The sequence below is a fragment of the Dasypus novemcinctus genome, chromosome X (assembly GCF_030445035.2).
Source record: "Dasypus novemcinctus isolate mDasNov1 chromosome X, mDasNov1.1.hap2, whole genome shotgun sequence".
Taxonomy (NCBI): domain Eukaryota; kingdom Metazoa; phylum Chordata; class Mammalia; order Cingulata; family Dasypodidae; genus Dasypus; species Dasypus novemcinctus.
The window spans coordinates 188,032,836-188,058,546 of record NC_080704.1 but is presented as its reverse complement, the minus strand read 5'-3'; the positions used below and the strand labels follow the sequence as shown (position 1 = coordinate 188,058,546).

The 25,711-nt window shown below is 36.5% G+C and overlaps 1 protein-coding gene across 3 annotated transcripts in view; it reads left to right on the top strand.

Moving 5' to 3' along the window:
- Positions 1-16,768, top strand: part of TMLHE (trimethyllysine hydroxylase, epsilon) — a 211,189-nt gene extending 194,421 nt beyond the window's left edge. For all 3 annotated transcript variants that reach the window (XM_071213271.1, XM_004459296.4, XM_071213272.1), the window contains 2 exons: positions 14,409-14,547; positions 14,879-16,768. In XM_071213271.1, the coding sequence (XP_071069372.1) occupies positions 14,409-14,547; positions 14,879-15,010 (271 nt within the window). In that variant the 3' untranslated portion in view covers positions 15,011-16,768. The remainder of the gene's footprint in view (positions 1-14,408; positions 14,548-14,878) is intronic.
- The last annotated feature ends 8,943 nt before the right edge of the window (positions 16,769-25,711 follow it).

Here is a 25,711-nt window from a genome sequence, read left to right as displayed (position 1 = left end):
TCTGTCTCTGTGGATTTGCTTATTTCTTACTTTTCATATAAAAGTAATCATACAATATATAGTCTTCTGCATCAGCTTTCTTTCACTTAGCATAATGTTTTCAAAGGTCATCCACATTGTATATATATTAGTAGTTCATTTCTTTTCATTGCTGAATAATATTATTACATAATATGGATATATCACATTTAGTTTATATGTTTGCCGGCAATGGACATTTGGATTGTTTCCAATTTGGGGCTATTCCAAATAATACTGCTCTGAATATTCACATAGAAATATTTGTGTATGCATGTTTTCATTTCTGTTGGGTAGATATCTAGGAATGGAATTGCTGAGTCATATGGAAACTATTTTTAGCATTTTAAAAAACTGTCAAAGTATTTTCTTAAGTGGCTACACCAATTTACATTCTCACCAATATTATATGAGGGCTCCAATTTCTCCCCATCCTCACAAACCCTTGTTATGTTTTATTATTATATTATTATTATTATTATTATTATTATTATTGCAGTCCTAGTGGGTGTGGATTGGTATTGCATTGTGGCTTTGATTTGCATTTCCTTAATGACTAACGATATTGAGCATATTTTCATGTGTTTCTTGATTTGTTTACCTTCCATGGTCAAATCTTTTGCCCATTTTCAAATTGGATCAATTATCTTATTAGTGAGTTTTATGAGTTCTTTATACAGTCAGGATATAAGTCTCTTATCAGATATATGGCTTACAACTATTTTCTCCCAGTCTGTGGCTTGTTTTTTCACTCTCTTGTGAGGATGTCCTTTGATGTGCTAAAATTTTTAATTTTTATGAATTCCAAATATCTATTTTTCTTTTTTTGCCTATACTTTTGGTTTTGTATTTAAGTCTTTGCCTAATCCAAGATCATGAATATTTGCTCCTATGATTTCTTCTAAGAATTGGGTAGTTTTAGCTCTTATTTTTATTTCTCTGATATATTTTGAGTGATTTTTTTTTCTTATTCCCACCCCTCCCGAGATGGCTCCCTTATCTTTCTGCTCCTTGTCTGCTCGTTGTATCTGCTTGTTGTCTCTGTTCATTGTGTCTGCTCATCTCTGCTCATCGTGTCCACTTGTTGTCTTCTTTAGGAGGCATCAGAAACTGAACCTAGGACTTCACATGTGGAAGTCGAGTTCCCAACCACTTGAACCACATCTGCTCCCTGCTTGTTGTATCTGCTCATCCATTATCTCATTGTGTCAGCTCATCTTTAGGAGGCACCGAAAACCAAACTCGGGACCTCCCATGTGGGAAGCAGGCACCCAACTGCTTAAGTCATATCCACTCCTCTCATTTATTTAAAAAGCAATAATGCATACTGTACAGGATCCCCACACATCACCCCACCTCTGAGAACTTGTATTGTTGTGGAACATTGTTACAAATGAGGAAAGAACGTTGTTATAAAATTACTGCTAACTATATTCTATAGCATACATTTGGTGTCTTTTTCCATAAGCTATCCTATTATTAACACTTTGTATTAGTATTTTATATTTGTTATAGCTCATTTGAGAACATTCTCATACTTGTACTGTTAACAACAGTCCATCACCATGGGGTTCGCTGTGTTACACAGTCCCATGCCTGTTACAATCCAGCCAGTCAGTGGCTCTCAGTTTCAGTACAGAATTGTGCTGTCATTACCTCAGTCACTTTCAGAATGTTTTCATTGATCCAAAAGGAAAAATTGCATACATCTTATATCCCCCCATTGTTGAACCTTAGCATTGTTATGGTACCTTCTTTTTGCAGTGGTGCAAAAATATTACAATATTACTGTTAACTATGGTTTGTAAGTTACATTAGTTGTACTTTCCCATGTTTTACCATATTCTTAACACCATGTAATAGAAGAATATTCTTATATTTATACTATTTAACCGTAGTCCTAACCTAAGTTACTGTTACACAATCCATAGATTATCCTCAGTCTTACTTTCAATTGATATTTACTTCCCTAGACTATCCCTTTCAGCCACAATCACATTTATAAATCAGCAATGTTAGTTATTCTCACTATAATGTGTTAACATCAACTCTATTGGTTTCTACACATTACAATCAACCTTATTTTAAAAATCTACATACATTTAACATCAGCTCCTCCTCAACCCACATTCTAGCACCTAGTAACCCATACTCTATAGTTTAACTCCATGAGTTTACTCCTCATATCGAGTTCATATTAATGAGACTATACAATATTCATCCTTTTGTGTCTGGCTTATTTCACTCAACATAATGTCCTCAAGGTTCACCCATGTTATCATATGTATACCAACTTAATTTCTTCTTTTTAATTTTATTTTATTTATTACAGATACTTAGATTATACAAATGTCACATAAAAAAATAGGAGGGACTCCTATATGCCCTATTCCCCACACCTCCCACAGTTTCCCACATTAACAATATCCTTCATTAATGAGGTAAATTCATTGCAGTTGAGGAACACATTTTGGAGCATTGCCACTAAGTGTGGATAAGTTTACATTGTAGTTTACACTCTCTCCCACCCAATTCTGTAGGTTATGGCGAGATTTATAAGGGCCTGTATCTGTCATTACAATATCATTTAGGAATATTCCAGGTCCCCAAAATGCCCGTGTTATACCTGTTTTTCCTTCTCCCTGCCCTGAGAACCTCCAGTGGCCACTGCCTCCACATCAGTGATATAGTTTCTTCCATTGCTAGAATCTCAAAAAGTCCATAGTAGAATACCAGTAAGTCTACTTTAGTCCATATTTCATTCCCCAATCCTGAGGATTCTGGGATGGTGATGTCCACTCCACCTCTAATTCAAAGGGGGCTGTGATCCCATAGGGCCGAGGAATGGGACTTTCTTGCTTGCAGGTGTGGACTCTCTCAGTTCCTTGGTATGGTTGTTGTCCATCATCACCTCCATGTTAGCTGTCCCAATTTAATTTCATCTTACAGATGAATAGTATCCCATCCTACGTATATACCACATTTGTTTATCCATTCATAGGTTGATGGATGCTTGGGTTATTACCATCTTTTGGCAATTGTGAATAATGCCACTGTGAACAGTGATGTACAAATATCAGTCACATCCCTGCTTTCAGCTCTTCTGAATATATTCCTACATGTGGGATTGCTAGATCATATTGCAGTATTTGTAGTTTTCTGGGTTTATTTTCATAATGGACATTCTATAAGGTGTGAAATGGCATCTCATAGTTTTTTTTTCAATTTTGTTGAAATGTGTTCATAAATACACACTCAATCTAAAATGTAAAATCCTTGGCATGTGGTAAAATCACAGAATTGTACATTCATCACTTCAATAAATGTTAGAGCATTTTCATTACTCCAAAAAAGAAAGAAAATAAACAACAATGAAAAACAAAAACAAACAAATGAAAAACACCCTACCCCTTAGTAGTCACCTCTCAATCTCTCTATACTTCTCCCAAAAAAATAACTGCTAATATAGTTTCATCTTTATAATTTATTTCTATTTACATTTTGTATAGATGAAGTCAAACAATATGTAGTACCTTTTCTTTAGTTTCTTTCACTTACCATACTTCCTTTTTTACCATTGATCGAAGGCTACTAATATATTTCTATACACTACTGTCCATAGTTTGCTTTGGTTGTATTTTTGCCCAAATATCACCCTGATATTAAAATCTTATTACATTAGCATATAATTTTTCTGTTTCAGAGGAAAATATTATTTATGCTCTATTAAGCATACTTATTTTTCACATGACCTTAGACTACCCCTTTTGACCACTATCATACCCATATATTAGCACTGCTAATTACAAACAGTATAATGGGCATTTTCCATTTCTATTCATTTCCAAACATTTCTAAAAAGCCTTCTTACCAATTCTGCACAAGTTAAAATTTGGCTTTCCTCTCTAGCCTTTTTCTATTTTCTGGTGACTTATATTCTATTAACTCCATGAGTTTACTCATTACATTCAACTCATAATAGAGAAATCATACAATATTTGATCTTTTGTGTCTTGCTTGCTTCATTCAGCATAATGACTTCCAGGTTTGGCCATGTTGTCATAGACTTCAAGATTTCATTTTTTCTTACAGCTGAATAATATTCCATTGTGTGCATATACCACAATTTGTTTATCCATTTGGGAGTTGATGGACACTTGGGTTTTTTCTATCTTTTGGCAATTGTAAATCATCGTAGATTTGATTTGCATATCCTTAATAGCTACTGGTGTTGAGCATCTTTTCATGTGCTTTTAGCCATTTGTAATTCCTCTTTTGAAAAATGTGTATTCAAGTCTTTTGCCCGTTTTTAATTGGGTTGCTTGTCTTTTTAACGTTGAGTTGTACGCTCTCTTTATATATCAAGGAAATCAAACCCTTACCAGATACGTGGTTTCCAAATATTTTCTTCCATTGAGTAATATGCCTTTTTTACCTTCTTGACATCATTTAAAGCACAAAAATATTTAATTTTGAGGAGGTCCCATTCATCTCTTTTTTCTTTTGTTGCTTTTGCTTTGGATGTAAGGTTTAAGAAACCACCACATACCACAAGATCCTGAAGATATTTACTTACATTTTCTTCAAGGAGTTTTATGGTTCTATAATAGCTTCTATATTTACATCTGTGATCCATTTTTCAGTTACTTTTTGTATATGGTATGAGATAAGGGTGCTCTTTCTTTCTCTGCGATATAGCTATCCAGTTCTCCCAGCTCCATTTGTTGAAAAGATTGTTCTGACCCAGCTGGATACACTTGACAGCCTTGTCAAACATCACTTGTACATATATGTGACTATCCATTTCTGAACTCTTAATTTGATTCCATTGGTCATTATCACTATCTTTATGCCAATACGATACTATTTTTACCACTGTAGCTAAGTAATATGCTTTAAAGTAACTTTACAGTGCCTTTTTAAAAAGGACTTCCTAGTGAGTGTCCTCCAACTTTATCCTTCTCTTTAAATGTATTTTTGGCTATTTAGGGCATACATTTCATACCTTGAATAAAACCCACTTGATCATGGTGAATAATTCTTTTAAGGTGCTTTTGGATTCAATTAGCAAATATTTTGCTGACAATTTTTGCATCTTTATTCATTAGAAAGACTGGTCTGTAATTTTCTTTTTTTCAAAGGATCTTTATCTGTCTTTGCTATTAGGGTGATATTGGTTTTATAGAATGAGTTTGGTAGCATTCCCTCCTGTTCAATTTTTGAAAGATTTTGAGCAAGACTGGTAATAAATCTTCTTTGAATGACTGGTGGAATAACCTGTGAAGCCATCTGGTCCTGGGCTTTTCCATTTTGGAAGGTTTTTGATGACTTATTCAATTTCTTTACTTGTGATTGGTCTGTTGAGAGCCTTCTCTTTCTTCCAGGGTTACTATGGGTTTATATAGGAATTTGTCCATTTTGTCTAAATTGTTTAGTATTTTGGTGTAGTTTTTCATAATATCCCCTTATGGACTCTTTTATTTCTGTGGGGTCAGTGGTATGGTCTACCCTAGTATTAGTCAGCCAAAGGAGTGCTGATACAAAATACCAGAAATTGGATGGTTTTTATAAAGGGTATTTATTTGGGGTAGGAACTTACAGATACCAGGCCATAATGCCTAAGTTACTTCCCTCACCAAAGTCTATTTTCTCGTGTTGGAGCAAGATGGCTGCCGACGTCCGCGAGGGTTCAGGCTTCCTGAGTTCCTCTGGGCTCGGCTCCTCTGTTTTCTCCACAAGGTCAGCTGTAGACTATCAGGCAAACGGCTCTGTCTCTCTCCTGGGGCTCCAGCATCAAACTCCAACTTCAAAATTCCAACATTAAAAGCCCTAAACTCTGTTCTTCTTTGCCATGCCTTTTATCTGCGAGTCCCCATCCACCAAGGGGTGGGCACTCAATGCCCTACTGACTCAAGAGGCTTACTTGATTAAGTAATCATATAAACCTCTGAATCCAATAGAATCTGATATGCCCAGAGGAAAAGACTAGTTTACAAACATAATCCAATATTTCTTTTTGGAATTCATCAATAATATCAAACTGCTACAGCCCTCTCATTTTTTATTTTAATTATTTGCATCTTTTCTCTTTTTTCTTTATCAGTAGTCTAGCTAAGGGTTTGTCGATTTTATTGAACTTTTCAAAGAACCAACTTTTGGTTTTGTTGAGTCTCTCTATTGTCTTTTTGTTTTCAATTTCATTTATTTTTGCTGTCATATTTGTTGTTTATTTTTTTCTTGATTTGGGATAGGTTTGATGTTCTTTTTCTATTTCCTCTGGTGATATTTCAATCTTTTTTAATTTATCAAGACCTAGTTTGTGCCCCACCATATGGTCTATCCTGGAGAAAGATCCATGAGCACTTGAGAAGAATATATTTCCTACAGTTTGGGAATGTAATGTTCTATAAGTGCTTGTTAGGTCTAGTTCATTTATCATACTATTCAAGCTTTCTGTTTCCTTATTGATCCTCTGTCCATAAGTTCTATTCAATGCTCAGAGTCAGTACTGAAGTCTCCAGCTATAATTGTAGAAATGTCTATTTCTCTCTTTAGTTTTTCCTGTGTTTGCCTCATGTATTTTGGGGCACCTTGGTTAGGTGTATAAATATTTATTATACTTATTTCTTCTTGGTGAATTTTCCCTTTTATTAACATATAATGACTTTCTTCATCCCTTATAACAGATTTGCATTTAAAATCTATTTTTTACAATATTAGTATTGACACTCCATCTTTTTTTTTGGTTACTGTTTACATGGAATATCTTTTTCCAACCTTTCACTTTCAACCTGATTGTGTCTTTATGTCTGAGGTGAGTCTCTTCTAAATAGCAAATAGATGACTCATTTTTTATTCATTCTGTCAGTCCATGTCTTTTGACTGGAGAATTCAATCCATTAACATTCATTGTTATTACAGTAAAGGCATTACTTACTTTGTCCATTTTATCCTTTAGTTTTCCATTGTCATATCTTTCTATGTCTGGCATTTTACCCTTTAAGTTACCCTTCCTAATAATCTTCATTTTTACACCATTCTCTAAATCAAATCTCTTGCCCTTGTTTTTTTTCTTTTGAGACTGTAGCACTCCCTTAACTATCTCTTGTAAATCTGGTGTTTTGGTAGCATACTCTCAATTTTTATTTCTCTGTGAAGACTTTAAGCTCACCCTCAGTTTTATCATTTTGCAAGATAAAGAATTCTTGGCTGGCAGTTTTTCTCTTTCAGTATCTTAAATATGCCATACCACTGCCTTCTTGCCTCCATGTTTTCTGATGAGAGATAGGCACCCAGTCTTATTGATCTTCCCTTGTATGTGATGAATTGCCTTTCTCTTGCTACTTTCAGAATCCTCTCTTTCTCTCTGATATTTGTCATTCTGAATAGTAGGTGTCTCTGAGTAGGCCTATTCAGTTTTATTCTGTTTGGGGTATGTCATCCATCTTGGATATTGATATTTCTGTCTTTCATAAGGGTTGGGAAATTTTCTGCCATTATTTCCTCAAATATTCTTTCTGCTCCTTTCCTGTTCCCTTCTCTTTCTGGAACACCATAACATGTATGTTTGTGTGCTTTGCTCTGTCCCTCAATTTCCTGATAACTTTATTTATTCCCCATTCTTTCTCTTTCTGTTCTTTCAAGTTCAGATGCTCTGTCTTCTAATTCACTTATTGTCCTCAGGCAATTCTACTCTATTTTTAATCTCATCTATTGTGTCTTTCATTCCCATAAGCTCTGTTACTTTTCTTTACAAGCTTTCAAATTCTTCTTTGTGCTTACCCAGTGTTGTCTTAATATCCATTATCTCTTTACCCATATTTTCCTTCAACTCCTTGATTTCATTTAGGAGTTTTGTGTGAACATCTTTCATTAGTTGTTTTAAATCCTGAGTCTTGTCAGTATTTTTAATTTGTTCCTTTGACTGAATGATATCTTTGTGTTTCTTAATATGGCTTGCAAGTTTTTAAAGATTTCTGGTCATCAGAACATGTTGGTGAGTTTACTCTGATGGTCAAATTTTCTCTCTTGCCTAGTGGTTTAGTTTCACAGTTCTTCTTTGATAATTGGTTCAATTTTTTCTAAAACTTTTTAAATTTTCCTGTTTAAGTTACCAAAACAGGGCCAGGGACCCACTAATGATGTGCAGACCAGATCCATGGGGGCCTGGAAATAGGGACTAGACTTCTAAAATCCTTGTCTTCCTATGCTTTCCTAGGCTCTCAGCAGATGACGCTCTTCAGTAATCATTTCCATAGAGGTGGGTCTTTCAACTTCCACTAACTAGAGTTTCTGAACCTGTTAGAGCCACAACTCAAAGCAGAGTCCTGCTATTTAAACTCATGGAAGAGAAACCGCATTCAGCTTCCCACCAAACACCCCCCTCTTCCCAGGGAGTAATAAATCCATTCCCTCTCAGTTTGCCACCATCAGCTGTGGATTTTACCATCACTGTTTGCCTCAAGGATGGGGGATAGCTCCATTTACAGCCACAGAAGCAAGTAACTCAGTGTTATCTTTTTGACCACTTCATTTCTCTGTCCCCATTCCCTCCTGGACAATGCACATGGCTCTTTCCTGGTCTGCAGATCCCCAAAGCAGATCCTTTGGATAGCTTCTGACCTTCCTCCACTGTTTTTGTAAGAGCATTGAACCCTTCTGACTTACTCCAATGCCATATTTCTGGAACTCCCTTGAATATATTTTTGTATATGGTGTTACATAAAGGTCCAACTTCATTCTTTTGCATGTGACTATCCAGTTTTCCCAGTACCATATGTTGAAGAGACAATTCTTTCCCCATTTAATTGTCTTGGCACCTTTGTTGAAATTCAGTTGACCATAAATATAAGGGTTTGTTTGACTTTCAACTCTGTGCCTTTGACCTATATGTCTATCCTTTTGCCTAGTCCATTAACATTTACTGTAATTATGGATATGGATGACTTTTTAGTTTTTGTTCTCTGTTTGCCCTCTCCATTTTTTGTTCCTCCTTTCTTGCTTTCTTCTGTATTGCTTCACATTTTTTAAAATTCTATTTTAATTTATGTGCAATGTAAACTTTTTTCCTGACTCTTTTTAAAATTTCTCTTTATTTTTATTTTTGGTTTACAGCAATTTGACTGTTGTGTTACTAGACATGGTTTTCTTTGTATTTACCCTGATTGGAATTCACTTAGCTTCTTAAATTGGTAATTCATGACTTTCAGCAAATTTGGAAATTTTTTGTCATTATTTCTTCAAATATTTTTTGTGCCCCCTTATCTCTCTTCTTTTGAGAGTCCAAAAACACATATGTGAGACTTCTTGATATTTTCTATAGGCCATTAAGTTTCTGTTAATTTTCTTTCCAAAATTTTTTCTCTCTGTTCTTCAGATAGTTCAAAAGAAATTATTGAGTTTTCAAATTCACAGCTCTTGTATATCATGACTGCCCATATACTAAATGTTTTAATTCACATATTGTATTTTTCAGTTCTAGAATTTTCATTCACTACATTTTTATAGTTTGTTTCTTTCATGAGCTTTTCTACCCCTTCATTTCTTTAAGTCATTGCACAGAGTTATAATAGCCACTTGAAATCCCTGTCTTTTAATTACAATATTTGGGACATCAGGGTTAGCCTCTGTTGATCATTTTTTCCCTTGAGAATGGGTCACCTTTTCCTGGTTCTTGTTATAACTGAGTAATTTTTGGACTGTAATCTGGATATTGTAAATGTCACATTTTTGAGCCCTTAGAACTTGTTATATTTCTTCAAAGAGTTTTAATTTTTGTTGTTTTTGTGTTAGTAGACAGTTTATCCAGATATACTCAAAATTCAAACTCTGTCCTTTAGTGGTTCAAATTTCTGTTCAGTTACTTTTTCTTTAGATAGAATGCTTTAGTCTGTCCTGAACATGGACAATTCAAGCCTTATCCAGATATTTAGACAGAGCTTATACAGAGTTTGATGCTCTCCTTCTCTGATTCTCCTTTTTCCAGGATTTTCTCTTTACTTTCTGGTAGCAATGGTTGCCCCAAACTCTATCATTCAGTTCTTCAGGTTAGAAGGATTAAAGTTTTTCTTTTGTCATTTTAAGTGCCCTGTATGGTGCAGGCTGTTGTGTGCACTCAAGCTAGATGTCATGAAAATGGGAAGCTCACCCTGTGCAGTTCTTTTCTTCCAAGTGTCAGCTGTCCTCCAGAATCTGCCTCTACAATGCCTTTGGGTAGGTTATTTTTGTATTTTGTCCACAGCTCTTAATTGTCACCTATGAGAACAGGGTGTCGTCCAATAAAAGCTTACTCAACCATTATCAAAAGAAGCAGTAAACAGTGCCTTAAGCAAGGGTGCTCCTGAGGGCTCTAGAGACATCTAGATACTATAAGCAGGCAGACAATCTCAGGAATTCAGCAACCTGTCAGTTGGCGTTACCTTGGAACATATGATAACCTATCAGAATTACTCATTTATAATTTTCCTATACATGATTCTTCTTCCACTTTTATTTGAGCCTATAATTAGCACTATACCCATTAACTATATATCCCAGAGACTTAAACCTTCTGGTTGTTCATATGCCTGTTGAGCCCTGGCTCTCAGCAGAGTTGTAGCCAACACCTACTCTTCACTCTCCAGTTCACTGGACTCACCCAGGACAACTAACAAAAGGTTGATGATGAACAACGCCCATCCCAAAAAACAGAGTTTTTACAACTGTAAGCAAGACAGTTCCACCCATCTACCCCATGGGATCTATGCCCCCTCTCAAATGGAAGCAAAGTGGGCATCACCCATCCTAAAATCTTCAAGATTGAGGAATGAACAAACATAAGGGGGGATTGTAGCTATGGACTAAAATAGACATTATTATTCTAACAGTGGAAGAGTTTTTGTCATTAATGCAAAGGCAGTGGCCACCAGAGGCTCTAAGGGGAGGAAGAGGGAAGAATAGGTATAACATGGGGCATTTTAGGGGCATTGGAATTGTTCTGCATGACATTGCAATGACAGATACAGGCCATTATGCGTTTTGTCAAAACCTATAAAATTGTGTAATACAGAGTGTAAAACATAATATAAGCTATAGACCATGGTTAGTAGCAATGCTTCAATATGTGCTCATCAATTGTAACAAATGTACCACACTAATGAAAGTTGTTAATGGGGGAACGTATGGGGGGAAGGGGTAGGGTATATGGGAAGCCCCTATGTTTTCAGTGTAACATTTATGTAATCTCAACATTCTTTAAAAATAAAGGGGAAAATGTAAAAAAAAAAAAAAACTTGAAATTTCAAGGTAAAAAAAGGACCCACTGCTCAGTATTTTTAGTAAAATAAATTATAGCATGCTTTGTATATAAGTAAGCTTATTATATAAATGGAATATTGAAATACATAAGCACAGTGACTAATCACAAATACATTTTAAAACTTATTGAACATTTTAGAGAAAGGTGTTTTAAAATGAAAACATTTAGATTAACTATTTATCTGTTCTTAAGCTATTATTATTAATACGTTAGTCTATCCCTGTCCACAAAGTCTGAATATAACCAACTCACTGTGAATCCTTTCATGGTTTCTAGGGTTTGTTTTTATGGCTTGAGATATCTAACCAGTTTTTATCTTACCTGACATTATTGACCTCCAGTGTATCAAGCACAGCATTAGTGCATAATATATGTTCCTTTATATAATTCTCATAACAACAGTATAATATAGTTATTATTCTTAGCTTTCAGTTGGAGAAACTGAGTCTTGAAGGGATCAAATAGTTTCTCGAAAGTCACACATCTGAATTTGGGATTGTAATTCTGATCTATCTAACTACAGTGCCCATCATCTTTTACTTAGACCACAGTATTCAAATCTACCAAAATTATCTTCCATTCAAATCAGTGAGCTTTCTTTAGTTGGAAAATCCTTGTCTGTCAGCTAATAAGGGGAATAGTTTCATTAACCTTCCTAGCTTTTCTTATTAGATAAATATGTGCTTTGTTTTCCCTTACTTCCATGTCTCCTTTATTTCCTATCAAAGCAGAAGAAAATTAAAATTACACAATAATATGCTGACATCACTTTGTAAAAATGTTCAGAACTCATACTAATCAGAATAACGTTGCTCAGCCATTTTACTAATTTATAATATACTTTTCTTCTTCTTTCCTGCTTTTGGCTTTAGAAAACAACCTCCTTTAAAGTATGACTTTGAGCAAATCACAATGCTTCATCTTTATTATCCTTATTTATAAGTGAATATAATGAGTTATCTTACCTTACAGTGTTACAGAAGGGTCAAATGAGATAGTGTATATTAAAACACTTTTAAACAGTAAACCTCTATTTGAAGTTAAGAGATAGCAATTATGATCGTATATAGTCAGCCTTATGAACCAGCATATACAGGATTAGATCATTTTTCTACTCTTTGGTATATACAATGAGTTAAAATATTAGAGAGCCCTGTTTTAAAAACCCACTCTGCTACTTATAAACTGGGTAGCAGTTTTAATATCTTTAAGCTTCAATTGTCTTACATGTAAAAGGAGGCTAATAACACCTTCCTTTCTGGAGATTAAAGGAGTAAATATTTGTCCAGGTGCCTCGCATGGCACTGGAATTTTCAGAAGTGACAATGGATGTCATAACCCTAGTGAATACTATACTTCTTCACACCATTCTCCCTCTGAGCATGACTCCTTAAAACTTGGGTGGAAATACTATGATATCCATTCTTTCATTTGATTCTCACAAAAGACCATGAGATCAGCTATGCAGGTGTTATTATGCTCATTTTATCCATGACAAAACTAGTAATAGTGTATCTCATTGTGCCATGTAATATCTAACACTAATTAATATTGTGTGATACCCAAAAAGAACACCATTGGGTGTTTTGGCAGCATCTGTTAAAGCTGAACAGATGCATACCTCGTGACACAGCAATTCCTTTCTTAGGTTATTTGAAATGGAAATGAATATATATATATATATATATATATATGTTTACCAAAAGACATGTTATAGAATGTTCATAGCAGTATTATTTGTAATATTCCCAAACTGGAAACTACTCAAATGTCTATCAACAGTAGAATGGATGAATATTGTGGTATGATCACACAGTGGAATTCTGTACATCACAGTAAATGAACTACTGTTATGCCCTAAAAGGAGGATGGATTTTCCATACATAATATTAATTCAAAGAAATCTGATACAAAAAATTACATACTGTATGATTCTACTTATATAAAATTTCATAAACGAGTAAAACTAATCTTTGGTGATAGAAATCAGAATGGGTTTTATCCTTGGATCAGGGGAGAGGGGAGACTGGAAAGGGACACAGTGGAAGATTCAGGGGTCACAGTAATGATCTGTTTTCAATCTGGGTGCTGGTGATATGGATGTGTTCACATCACGAAATTTTAAGTTATATAGTTATTATTTGTATAATTTGATGTATGTATATTTATCTCATTAAAAAGTTAATTTGCATTAGGCAAAACAGAAATCCAATATCTTAGCAAGGGCTTTTTTCAGTGGCTTCTTTAAGTACTCAGAATAAAATCTAAAGTCTTTAGCATGGCCTACAAGTCTCTATGTCATCTGATGCCTGGCTGCCTCTTCCATATCATTTCTTGCCATTATCCCCTTGCTTACTCAGCTCCAGCCACATGGTCTTCTTGCTGTTCTACAAATACACTAAACTTTTTTCCACCCCAATACTTTGTGCTTGCTGTTCCCTCTGCCTAGAACTTTCTTCCTTATTTTTTTCTTCATAGCATCTGTAACTACCTTAAATTATCTTGCTTAGATATTTATATACTTGTTTATCATCTATTTTGCTTAACAGAATATAAACCCCCTGAAGGCTGGAATCATTTCTGCCATGTTCATCACTGTGTCTGTAACTGTAGTGAACTATCCACTAGGCAATAATAGTTGTGAGTTCTCCTACATTGGTAGACACCTGAGAAGTTATAAGTTATACTGTTAAAAAGAAATTTTTGTTAATACAACCTCTCTTCCCCACCTCAGGCTAGGGAGGAGAAAGTACATATCTTTCCCCAATGCCTCCATTAACTTTGCCCAATCAAGACTTGCTCCACAGAATGTGCTTTAGATAGAACTTTATATACTAAGAAGGGAGAAACCAGATGGAAACTACTTCTATTCAGTACCCTCAGATTCTCCAAAGAAAAACAATTTATGATCAATAGGCAGTGAAGCTCTTTTTTTGATCCTACGTTCCTAAGAAAACATTGACTTATTATTCCCTCCTCATCTCTGGGACAAGTAGTGATCATTGGAAAAGTCTTATATTAAATTGTCTAATAAACAACCAATGTTTTTAACATATGTTTACTGAGATCTTTCTTTCCCATCGTTACACCTTAGGTACAACAACTATGACCGGGCTATCATTAATACCATACCTTATGATATTGTCCATCATTGGTATATAGCTCACCGGACTCTAACAGTAGAGTTGAGGAGACCTGAGAATGAATTGTGGGTCAAACTAAAGCCTGGAAAGGTAAGTCCCAAACTCTAAAGACATTAAGTAAGCTTGTTATATAGAAACAGTGAAGAACAGGTACTTAATTATTATATGAGACATACTTGTTCAAGAAATACAAGCTCTGCAAATGCAGGGCCCACTACCTTCTATTGCTTTCATAACTTCCATTTAACCAACTGCACATCCTCGTTTCTGAATGTCTGTTTAATTTTAAAAGAAAAATACCTTATTGATTATAACCTGAGAACAACCTAAAACTTTACTTTAAAATGATTGCCTCTGATTTAGGGTTCCTTTGGTTTGCCTCTGTTCTGATGACTCTTTATCTCTTTTTACCCATTCACAGGTCCTATTTATAGACAACTGGCGTGTCCTACATGGCAGGGAATCCTTCACTGGCTACCGTCAACTCTGTGGCTGCTACTTAACAAGAGATGATGTATTAAACACTGCTCGTCTCTTGGGGCTTCAGGCCTAAAATTGACAACATTGTGATTATGAACACACCTAACACACTGGCTACCAGAATTTCATACAGCATAATGATATTGCATTATAATTTACTTCACATTGTCTTCTTACTCCATCCCATACAGAAGCCTTCCTTTTTCTCTAGTAATGCAAAACTTTTAGAGAAGGGATTCTTAGTTATCCGATGTCAGGCATCTGCTGTGGTGGTTCTCTTCCCCATGATGTAACATAGACCTTCTTGTCTTTCTAAACTTTTGATATAATTTTGATCAGTATACCTCAGAAATGCAATCCTCTTACTGATAGGGAAGGAATAATAGTCACTAGATAAAAATTTCTTCCATTAGATCAGTTACAAAGAAATGCATCCTAGAAATAACAAAACCTTGATAAAGCAGCAGTTTTCAAAAATTTTGGTCTCATGACACCTTAATACTCTTAAAAAGTTATTAAGGACACCAAAAAATTCTTGAGTGTGAATTATATATATTGATACAAATCATTTTAGAAATTAATACTAAGAAAATATTTAAAACTCAAGAACCTGCCACATCCCTCAGCTCTCAGAGAGATGACATCATCATGTATCATGTAGCCTCTGGAAAAGTATTCATTGTAGTCACACTGGAAATCCCACTCCTCTGGGATTGCAAAAGTTTTTTGTGTTGTTGAGGACTGAAACCATTAATTTGTGACTTTTGCAAATTATTTGAGCTGGCAGGTCAAAAGCAGTGATCAGCAATCAGACCACATATCCCTGGATTTTGGAGGACTAGGCCTTATAGCCCACGCTTGTACTGGCAACCTGCACCAGGAGCCCGGGTTGCAGTCCCCACTTCTGCCTGCTGAGGGCTGGAGGATGGAGGATGGTAGCTGCTGTGCAGAGGGTGAAATTCACTGATACTGAATTTCCTAGTCATCTTCCCTGCAAGTGTTTCAATAGACCCTAGGGCTCCAGAGTAGTTGATTCAGACAGTTCCTGCTAGTTGAATAGTTGTTTTGGTGAAGGGACTGATGCCTGGAGTTTCCTGATCCACCATCTTCCCATAATCTTTTCATATATTGTATGTATGAATATCTGTCTAATGATTTTCTCTAAATCACCTTTGAATCTTTGTTAAAAATATTTGATTATATTTGCATGTATCCATTTGGGGATCTCCACTTTGTTTTATTGATCTGTATTTCTATTTTTCACAAATGCTACACTGTCCCAATCACTGTATCTTTATATTAAGTCTTAAAATTGGGTAAGTTGAGTCCTCTGACTTTTGTTCTTCCTTTTCAGAATTTTTTCAGTTGTTTCACATACATTTTAGAATTACCATGTCAATACTTAACTAAAAATTTTGCAAGATTTTGATTGGGATTTCACTTAATCTATAGATCAAATTGGGGAGAATTGACATCTTAAGATTATTGAGTATTGCAATCCATAAACATGACATATCTCAAAATTAAAGTAGACCTTCATTGACTTCTTATATTGGTGTCTTCTGGTCTGCCACATACACATTCTGCATATATTTTCTTCGATTTTTACATAAGTTCTTCATTTTTTAGGTGCTGTTGTAAATAACACTACTTTTCATTTTAAATTCTAATAATTTATTCCTGCTCTAAAGAAATGCAGCTTTCTTTTCTATGTTGACCTTGTATTCTGTGACCTTGCTAAACTTGTTAGTTCCAGGAATTTTATTGTATATTCTTTGGACTTTTCTCCACAGTCACATAATCTGCAAATAAAGAGGTTTTCCCTTTCCAATATGAGTTCCATTTATTTATTCTTTCAATCAATCATGTTTGTATATATGTATGTATGTATGTATGTATGTATGTATGTATATACCTTATCTTATTGTACTAGGTAGGACTTCCAGTGCAATATTAATGAGAGTGATAAGAAAGGACTTCCTTGCCTCATTCCTGATCTTAAGGGGAAAACATTCAGTAGCTCACCAGTAAGTTAACTGTGGATTTTGCATAGATAGCTTCTGTTAGGTTAGGGAAGTTCTCTTTCTATTCCTAATTTTTAGAGAGTTTTTAAAATCATTAATCTACACTGAATTTTGTTGAATGGTTTTTCTGCATATATTGATATGATTAACTGGTGTTTTTTTTTAATTTAGCTTGAAAATATGGTGACTTACATTGTTGCATTGATTGATTTTCTTTTTTTTGGTTTGTAATTCCACTTTTTACTTCCAACAGGACCTAAAAAGCAGATGTATAAAAATGTAATGGAAATAGAGGTTTGGGGTTCATAATGTATAAACATGTTGTTTGTTTTTGTTTTTTTCTCTCTCTCTTAATTTTATTTTTTTTAATGTTACATTCAAAAAATATAAGAGGTCCCTACATACCCCCCACTCTCCTCACCCCATTCCTCCCACATCAACACCCTCTTTCATCATCATGGGACATTCATTGCATTTGGTGAATACATTTTGGAGCACTGCTATACCACATGGATAATGGTTTACATTGTATTTACACTCTCCCCCAGTCCACCTAGTGGGCCATGGCAGGACATACAATGTCCAGCATCTGTCCCTGCAGTACCACCCAGGACAGCTCCAAGTCCTGAAAATGCCCCCACATCATATCTCTTCTTCCCTCTCCCTACCCTATTGATTTTTGAATGTTGAACCAGCCTTGAATTCCTGGGATGAACCCCACTTCATTGTGATGCATTATCCCTTTTATTATTGCTAGATTTGATTTGCTATTGTTTTGTTAAGGATGCTTCCATCTATGTTCTTGAGAGATATTGGTCTGTGCTGTTTTTCTTCTAATATCTTTTTCTGGATTGGTACTAGAATAATGAGTAGGGTAGTGTTCTCCTGTATTCTAAAAGAGATTATGTAGAATTAGTATTAGCACTTACTTAAATGTTTGATAGTATTCATGAGTGAAACCAACTGGCTTGCAATTTTGTTTTTTGGAAAGATTTAAGCTACAAATTAAATTTCTTTAATTGTTATAGGTCTATTCAGGCTATCCTCTTTTCCTTGAATGAGATTTTATAGTTGTATCTTTAAGGAGTTTATCTGTTTCATCTAAGTTATCAAATTTATATGCATAGATTTTTTTGGTAATATTCCCCTTATTTTTCTCTTAACATCTGTGGAGTCAGTAGTGATGCACCCTATTTCATTCCTGATATTGGTAATATATGTCTTCTCTTTTCTGTCTTTTTTTTTCTTGGTTAACCTGGCTAAAGGTTTTTCAATTTTATTGATCTATCTAAATAATCCGATTTTGGCTTTCATTGAATTTCTGTATTATTTTCTTGTTTTCCACGTTATTGATTTCTGCTCTAATTTGGGGTTTTCTTTTCTCTCTGGTTTCCTAACGTGGTAGCTCAGGTTACTGATTTTTTTTTTTTTCATTTCTGGTCTAAATCTTTCATTCTTACTTAAGATACTTTTAAATTTCCCTTGAGATTTTCTCTTTGATCCATGGGTTATTTAGAAGTGCATTGTTTTATTCCTTAACATATATGGATTTTACAGAGATCTTCATATTATTGATTTCCAGTTTAATTTTGTTATGATCTGAAAATATACCGTGCATGATTTATTCTTTATAATTGTTAACACTTGTTTTATGGCCCAGAATATGGTTTATCTTGATGAATTTCCACATCCACTTAATAAAATTGTGTGTACTGCTGTTGTTGGATGGAGTGTCCTAAAATATCAGCTCATGTAGTTTGATCACACTGTTGAGGTTAACTATATCCCTACTGATTTTCTTCCTCTTTGTTCTGTCATTTACCAAGTGAGGGATATGGAAGTATCCAGGTATAACTAGATTTGTCTCTTTCTCCTTTTATTTCTATCAGTTTTTGCATTATATATTTTAAAGCTCTCTTGTTAAGTACTCATTTAATATATGATGTTAGGTACACACTTGTTTGGTCTCTTGCACAATTGACTCCTTTATCATTAAGTAAAGCCCCTTTTTTATCTCTTCCTTGTTCTGAGGTCTACTTTGAAATTAACATAGATTCACGAGTTTTCTTTTGGTTATTATTTGCATGCTATGTCTTTCTCCATCGCTATACTTTTAATCTATTTATTTCTTTATATTGAAAGTGGTTTTGTTGTAGGCACCATATAGTTAGGTCTTACATTTTTAGGAAATCTTACAATCTGTGTGGTTAGACTATTCACATTAAAAGTTATTATTTTTAAAACTTGCTGTTGGAACTTTTATTGGGATTTTGTTGAATCTGTAAATTAATTTGCATAGCACTGACATCTTAAAGATAATTCATCTTCCAATCTATGAACATGGAATATTCCTTCATTTATTTAGGCCTTTTTAAAAATTACTTTTAGCAATGTTGTGTCATTTTCTGTGTACATTCCTTTACATCGTTAGTTAAGTTTATTCCCAGATACTTGATTCTTTTAGTTGCTTTCGTAAATGGACTTTTTCCCCCTTGATTTTCTCTTCAGATTGCTCATTATTAGTGTACATAAATGCTAAAGATTTTTGTGTGCTTATATCTGCCACTTTACTGAACTCGTTTATCAGCTTGAGAAGCGTTGTTGTAGGTTTTTTGGAACTTTGTCTTCTGCAAATAGTGAAAGTTTTACTTCTTCCTTTCCAATTTGGATTCTGTTTTGTTTTTTTTTTTTCTCTAAGTGCTTGAGCAAGTACTTCTAATACAATGTTAAATAATAGTAGTGACAGTGAGCATCCTTGTCTTGTTCCAGATCTTAGTGGGAAAGCCTTTAGCCTTTCACCATTGAGCATGATGGTAGCTGTAGATTTTTCACATGTACCCTTTATCATGTTGAGGAAGTTTCCGACTAGATTTCAAAGTGAGTTGGGAGTTCATTTCAGAGGTTACACTTGTGCATGTCTCAGACATATGCCACTAATTGCCACAATGAATAACATCTCATACAGGGGTACTCCTGAGGGCTCTTAGAAATTACTGACACTATATACCACACATACAGCCTCATGAAATTAGCACCCCATCAGTGGGCCTTGGAATATATGATGATCTGTTTCCCCAATATAACAGACTTAGACTCATTTGTAATTATCCTACTCATGATTCTTTTCCCTTCTATTTGAACCTATAATAAGCACTATACCGATTAAACATATGCCCCAGAGATGTAAATCCTTGGTCTGTTCATAGCCTGGTTGAGCCCTGAATCTCAGTAGAGCTGTGGCCAATACCTACTCTCCAGTTCATATGACTCACCCTGGACAACTAACAAAATGATGATAATGGGCAACTCCCACCCTGAAAAAAGGAAGAGTATGTACAACTGCAAGCAGTAATGCCTTATCTGCCGCATAGGATCTAAATCCCCTCCTAATCTGAAGCAGACTGAGCAACATCATCCAAAATCCTCAAAATTGAGGAATGAACAAATATAAGGGGGGTGGGAATGCAACCGTTATTGACACTTTTGTTCCTCGGTTTCAGTGGACTTCAGAATGAAGAAACACAACCTCAGTATAGTGACCAGACATTTATTCGGTTCCAGCTCAGTGTTGTGCCTTGAGCCTGGTCAGGGCAACAATGGAAGCACCCTCGGTGCTGTGGCTCAAGCCTGGTCAAGACGATGATGGAAATGCCCTTTGAGTTGGAGCTCAAGCCTGGCCAAGGTGATGAAGAGTGCGGCCCCAGGGTGAAAATAGAGGTGCACAGCTCAGCAACACAGCTCGGATCAGCGTTACAGGTCTGGTGTTAGTCTGGCCGGGGCAAGGATGGAAGTGTGCTCTTAGCCTTGGGTCTGCACTAGATATAGGTTCACTCTGTAGCCACCCTTGGGGGTGGAGCCTTAAATTGTGATGCTCTAATTGGTTGGTCATTGGGTTCTGTGGGAGAGCATTGGCTGGGGTTTAGAGGATAGATTAGCATTTTATGTTAATAGGGTATACTGACTGGGAGGCATTGGATTGGCTGATTGTTAATTAGGACAATGGATCCTATTGGATGGAGATGACTTATCCTATTTTTTGGCTGAAGATCTATCGTCCTATTGGCTGGTTCTTCCTCCCTCTGCCTAGGGATCACATTTTGGTTACCAGAATACTCTTTCACTCCACCCCCCTTTTTCTTTTATGGTCTATGGGGTGTAGTTTCTGAGTCTGGCTACTTCCTGCTATTTGGGGGCATGGTTACAAAAAGGGGGGTTTGAAGCAAAGCATCTAGTGGCCTGATCCAGTTTCCCCAGAGTAGGTTGGATACAAGCTGAAATTCAAGGGCCTGCAATCGGGAGGAGAAGAGTATGGTGAGAGCATTGAGAAGGGGTGCGGCGAAGAGGAGAAGAAGCAGGATGGTTATTGGGGAGCTACAAGTGGGATAAGGACAGGTAGGATCCATCACTGGAGAAGAGAGTTGGAATTGTCCCCCTGCTTCCACTTTTCAGCATCCTGCTTCACTTCTTGAATTTTGTTTTGCATTTTTCCCAACTTGTTATCATAAAAACAGCATTTCTGTCCTAGTAATACACAGAGAAGAGAAATGGGAGAAAATAACAGATAATCAGTCCCAGGTAGAGAGGAAAGTGAATGAAAAGAGGTAAAGAGGGAAACGGACTTGGCCCAGTGGTTAGGGCGTCCGTCTGCCACATGGGAGGTCCACGGTTCAAACCCCGGGCCTCCTGACCCGTGTGGAGCTGGCCCATGCGCAGTGCTGATGCGTGCAAGGGGTGCCCTGCCACGCAGGGGTGTCCCCCACGTAGGGGAGCCCCACGCGCAAGGAGTGCGCCCTGTAAGGAGAGCCACCCAGTGCAAAAGAAAGTACAGCCTGCCCAGGAATGGCGCCACCCACACTTCCCCTGCCGCTGACGACAACAGAAGCGGACAAAGAAACAAGACGCAGCAAATAGACACAGAGAACAGACAACCGGGGGAAGGGGGGGGGGGGGGATTAAATAAATAAATAAATCTTAAAAAAAAATTCTTAAAAAAAAAAAAAGAGGTAAAGAGGGCTGATTTACAGACTACAATTCCCTATTACATTACCAATGCCCAGGTTTACTTACGTGCTGTTCCAGGCAAGGGGAAAAATGGCAAGAACAGGGGCCATTTGGATTTCATGCTTGCCTTTTAAACCATTTGTTATTCCACCCCTATGCTAATGTCAGAGAAGGAGTCCCAGTTGTTTGCTGTTTTGATTGGTTATCCTACCCATCAATCCCCCAGGAGGGTCCAATGATAAGGGCCTTGGAGAATATGTGGGGCTTCTTTTGGCTTCCAGAGGAAGTTCTGTTCTGAAAGATGTTCTTTCAAGATTCTTCCAGCAGCCATCTTGTAGGAATATTCATGGCCACAAGTTTAATGGCAGCAGTTTTTCTGCCAGGTTCCAGATCCATCTATTGATTCCTAATCAAGCCTGCCTCAAACCCCCCTCAGAGAGTTTACACCTTTATTCTTTAAAAGGCACTGAAGGATGTGGTCATTCTTCTGTGACTACTTTCTGCTGGTTGGGGGCAGTAGGCCTACCTGACAAGGTGTAAAACCCTCTTGCTATTCTATCATGATTGAAGGAAGACAAATCTGGCATCCTGGGTGAAGCTGGATGAAATCCCTGTATGAGTGGCATGATATTAATTCTGGAAGGAATAAACTCAATTGAATTTTTGAGGATATAGGGCTTCACTAAAAGGATACTGGACCACAAGAGTAGAAAAGGTCAGGTACTTTTCCCAAAGCTGCATCTTTGGTGGGCTTTATTTGGCATGGATGAATGCTGTTCAGGACTTTTCAGAGGGGTTTACATAGGGAGAAACTCCAGGCAATGAAACAGACAAGGTTTCTTAAGGGGAGCCTGGTACTTTTGTGTAGTATAAGGAACAAATAATATTATATTTCCAGTTCTCTCCTTCCATTGTTGCACTGTGCCATTGTTACAATACAAAAAAACCACTATTTTATTTATTTGAATTTTAAGGAAGCTTTATATTACATAAATGTTACATCACAATATAGGGGATTCCCATAGAACCCGCCACTCCCCCTCCCATCCTCTCCCACATCAACAACATCTTTCACTAGTGTGGAACATTTGTTACACTTGATGAAAACGTATTGAAGCATTGCTACTAACCACAGACTATGGTTTACATTTTAGTTTACACTTTGCCCCACATAATTTTATAGGTTTTGACAAAATGTATAATGGCCTGTATCCATCATTGAAGTGTCATGCAGGACAATTCCAATGTCCCCCAAATACCCCCATGTTACACCTATTCTTCCCTCTCCTCCTCCTCAGAACCTCTGGTGAACACTGCTTTATATCAATGATACAAGTTTTTTCCATTGCTGGAAAAATAATAAGTCTACTTTAGCCCATAGTTGCATTCCCCCCTTAAGTTTATTCATTCTTCAATATTGAAGATTTTGGTTTGGGGGTGCACACTCTGGGGTTGAGAGGGGGCTTAGATCCCATGAGGCAGATAAATGAAACTGATATGTTTGCAGTTGTAGATACTCTCTGTTTTTTGGGACGGGTGTTGCCCATCACCATTGTTTTGTTAGTTGTTGGGGGTGAGTCCAATGAATGGGAAAGTAGGTGTTGCAAATCTGTGGAGATTGAGGGCTCAATTGGCATATGAACAGACCAAAGAGTTAAGTCTGTGGGACATATATTAACAAGTATAGTGCTAATTATAGGTGCAAGTAAAAAGGGTAGAAGAGCCATGTGTAGGGTAACTACAAATGAGTCTAACTCTGTTACATTGGGAAGCATTTATTGCAAAGTAAGACAGGGTGCCAAATTCCCAACATTGTCTGCCCTGCTTACATTGTCTACATTTCGCTAGAGTCCACAGGATCCCTGCTGTTTGAGGCACTGTTTACTATGACAGTCAATGAGATCCTGCTGAGATGCGCATAAGTGTAACCTCTCAAATGACCTCCCAACTCACCTTGAAATCTCTTAGCCATAAAAACTCATTTGTATTTTAAAATTTCCCCTTTTGGTCAAGATCTTTTTCCAGAGGCTTGCTAGTTGGCACTTGGTAATGTTCCCTCAGTGCCATAGAGGCTCATCCCTGGGAGTCATGTCTCACGCTGGACCGGGGGGAAGGTAGTGCTTTATATGCTGAGTTGGACTACATTTTTACATATTATAAATATCTTGTATATTGTTGCTATTAATGCTTTAAACAGGATTATCTTTTGAAGCCCTTAAAATGAGAAAAACTATTGTACTTTTTCTTATTTGTTACATTTCAAAATTCTTCTTTTTTTGGCATGTAGATCTAAGTTGTTTTTTTAATCATCAATTGACTCTTTCTGTCTTAAGAACATTCTTTAACATGTCTTAAAGAGTAGCCGTGTTTTTTTCTTATCATTTATTTTTCGTTGTATTTTTTGAAGATACGTAGATCACAAAAATGTTACATTAGAAAATAAAAGAGGTTCCCACATATCCCACACCCCACCCCCTGACTCCTCCGTCATCAACAACCTCTTTCATCATTGTGGCAATTTCATTGTATTTGGTGAATGCATTTTGGAGCACTGCTACCCCGCATGGATTATAGTGTACATTGTAGTTTACACTCTCCCCCAGTCTGTTCAGTGGATTATGGCAGGATATATAATGTCCGGCATCTGTCCCTGCAATATCATTTAGGACAACTCCAAGTCCCAAAAATGCCCCCACATCACGTCTCTTTTTCCTTCCCCTGCCCTCAACAAGTACCATGGCCACTTTCTCCACATCAATGCTACAGTTTCTTCCATTACTAGTTACAATAGCTCTATAGTAGAACACCGGTAAGTCCAGTCTAATCCATATTTTATTCCCCCATCCTGTGGACCCTGCGATCTAAGTGCCCTCTCGATATAAAGTAGGTGTGCATTGACCATTAGTTTTTTAAGATTTTATTTGTCTGAAGAAGTCTTGCTTTCTCTTTTACATTCAAGGGATATTTCACTATTTTTGGAATTGTGGGTTGACTCTTTCGAACTTTAAATATGTGGTTCCATTGTATTTTTAAAAAATGTATCTTCTTTAATGCATTTGATTTTTTTATCCCCCCTTGCAGCTTTTTGCGTGCTGTCTGCTGTCTGTGTCCATTTGCTGTGTGTTCTTCTGTGTCTGTATTTATTTTTTAATTTATCCCCTCCCCCCACAGCTTGCTTACTGTCTGCTCTTTGTCCATTCGCTGCACAGTCTTCTGTGTTTTTTTGCTTGTCTCCCTTTTTGTTGTGTCACTTTGCTGAGTCGGCACTCCACAGTGCTTGTGGGTCAGGTGGCACTCCACGGCACCTGGACCGTTGGCTCTCCACTGTGTGCGGGCAAGACTGCCTTCACAAGGAGGCACCAGGACATGAACCCAGGGCCTCCATATGTTAGATGGGAGCCCAACAGATTGAGCCACAGCCACTCCCCCATTGTATTTTTTGATTGCGTAGCTTCTGATGAAAAAATCTGCTGTAATTCTTATCCTTGTTTCCCTATAGTACTGTGGTTTACTTCCATTGGATTCTCAATATTTTCTTTTTGTATATGGTTTTTAGCAGTTTAATATGATTGCTTTGGCGTGGGTGTTATCTTAGCTTCTTTGATATGTGCTGTTGCGCCTGTCACTAATTTTGGAAAATTCTCAACCATTATTTCTTCAACAATTTCTTCTTTCTACATTCTTATTCTGGTATTTTAATTATGCCTATATTACACTGTTTAATATTGCCCTGCAGCTCCTGGATGCTT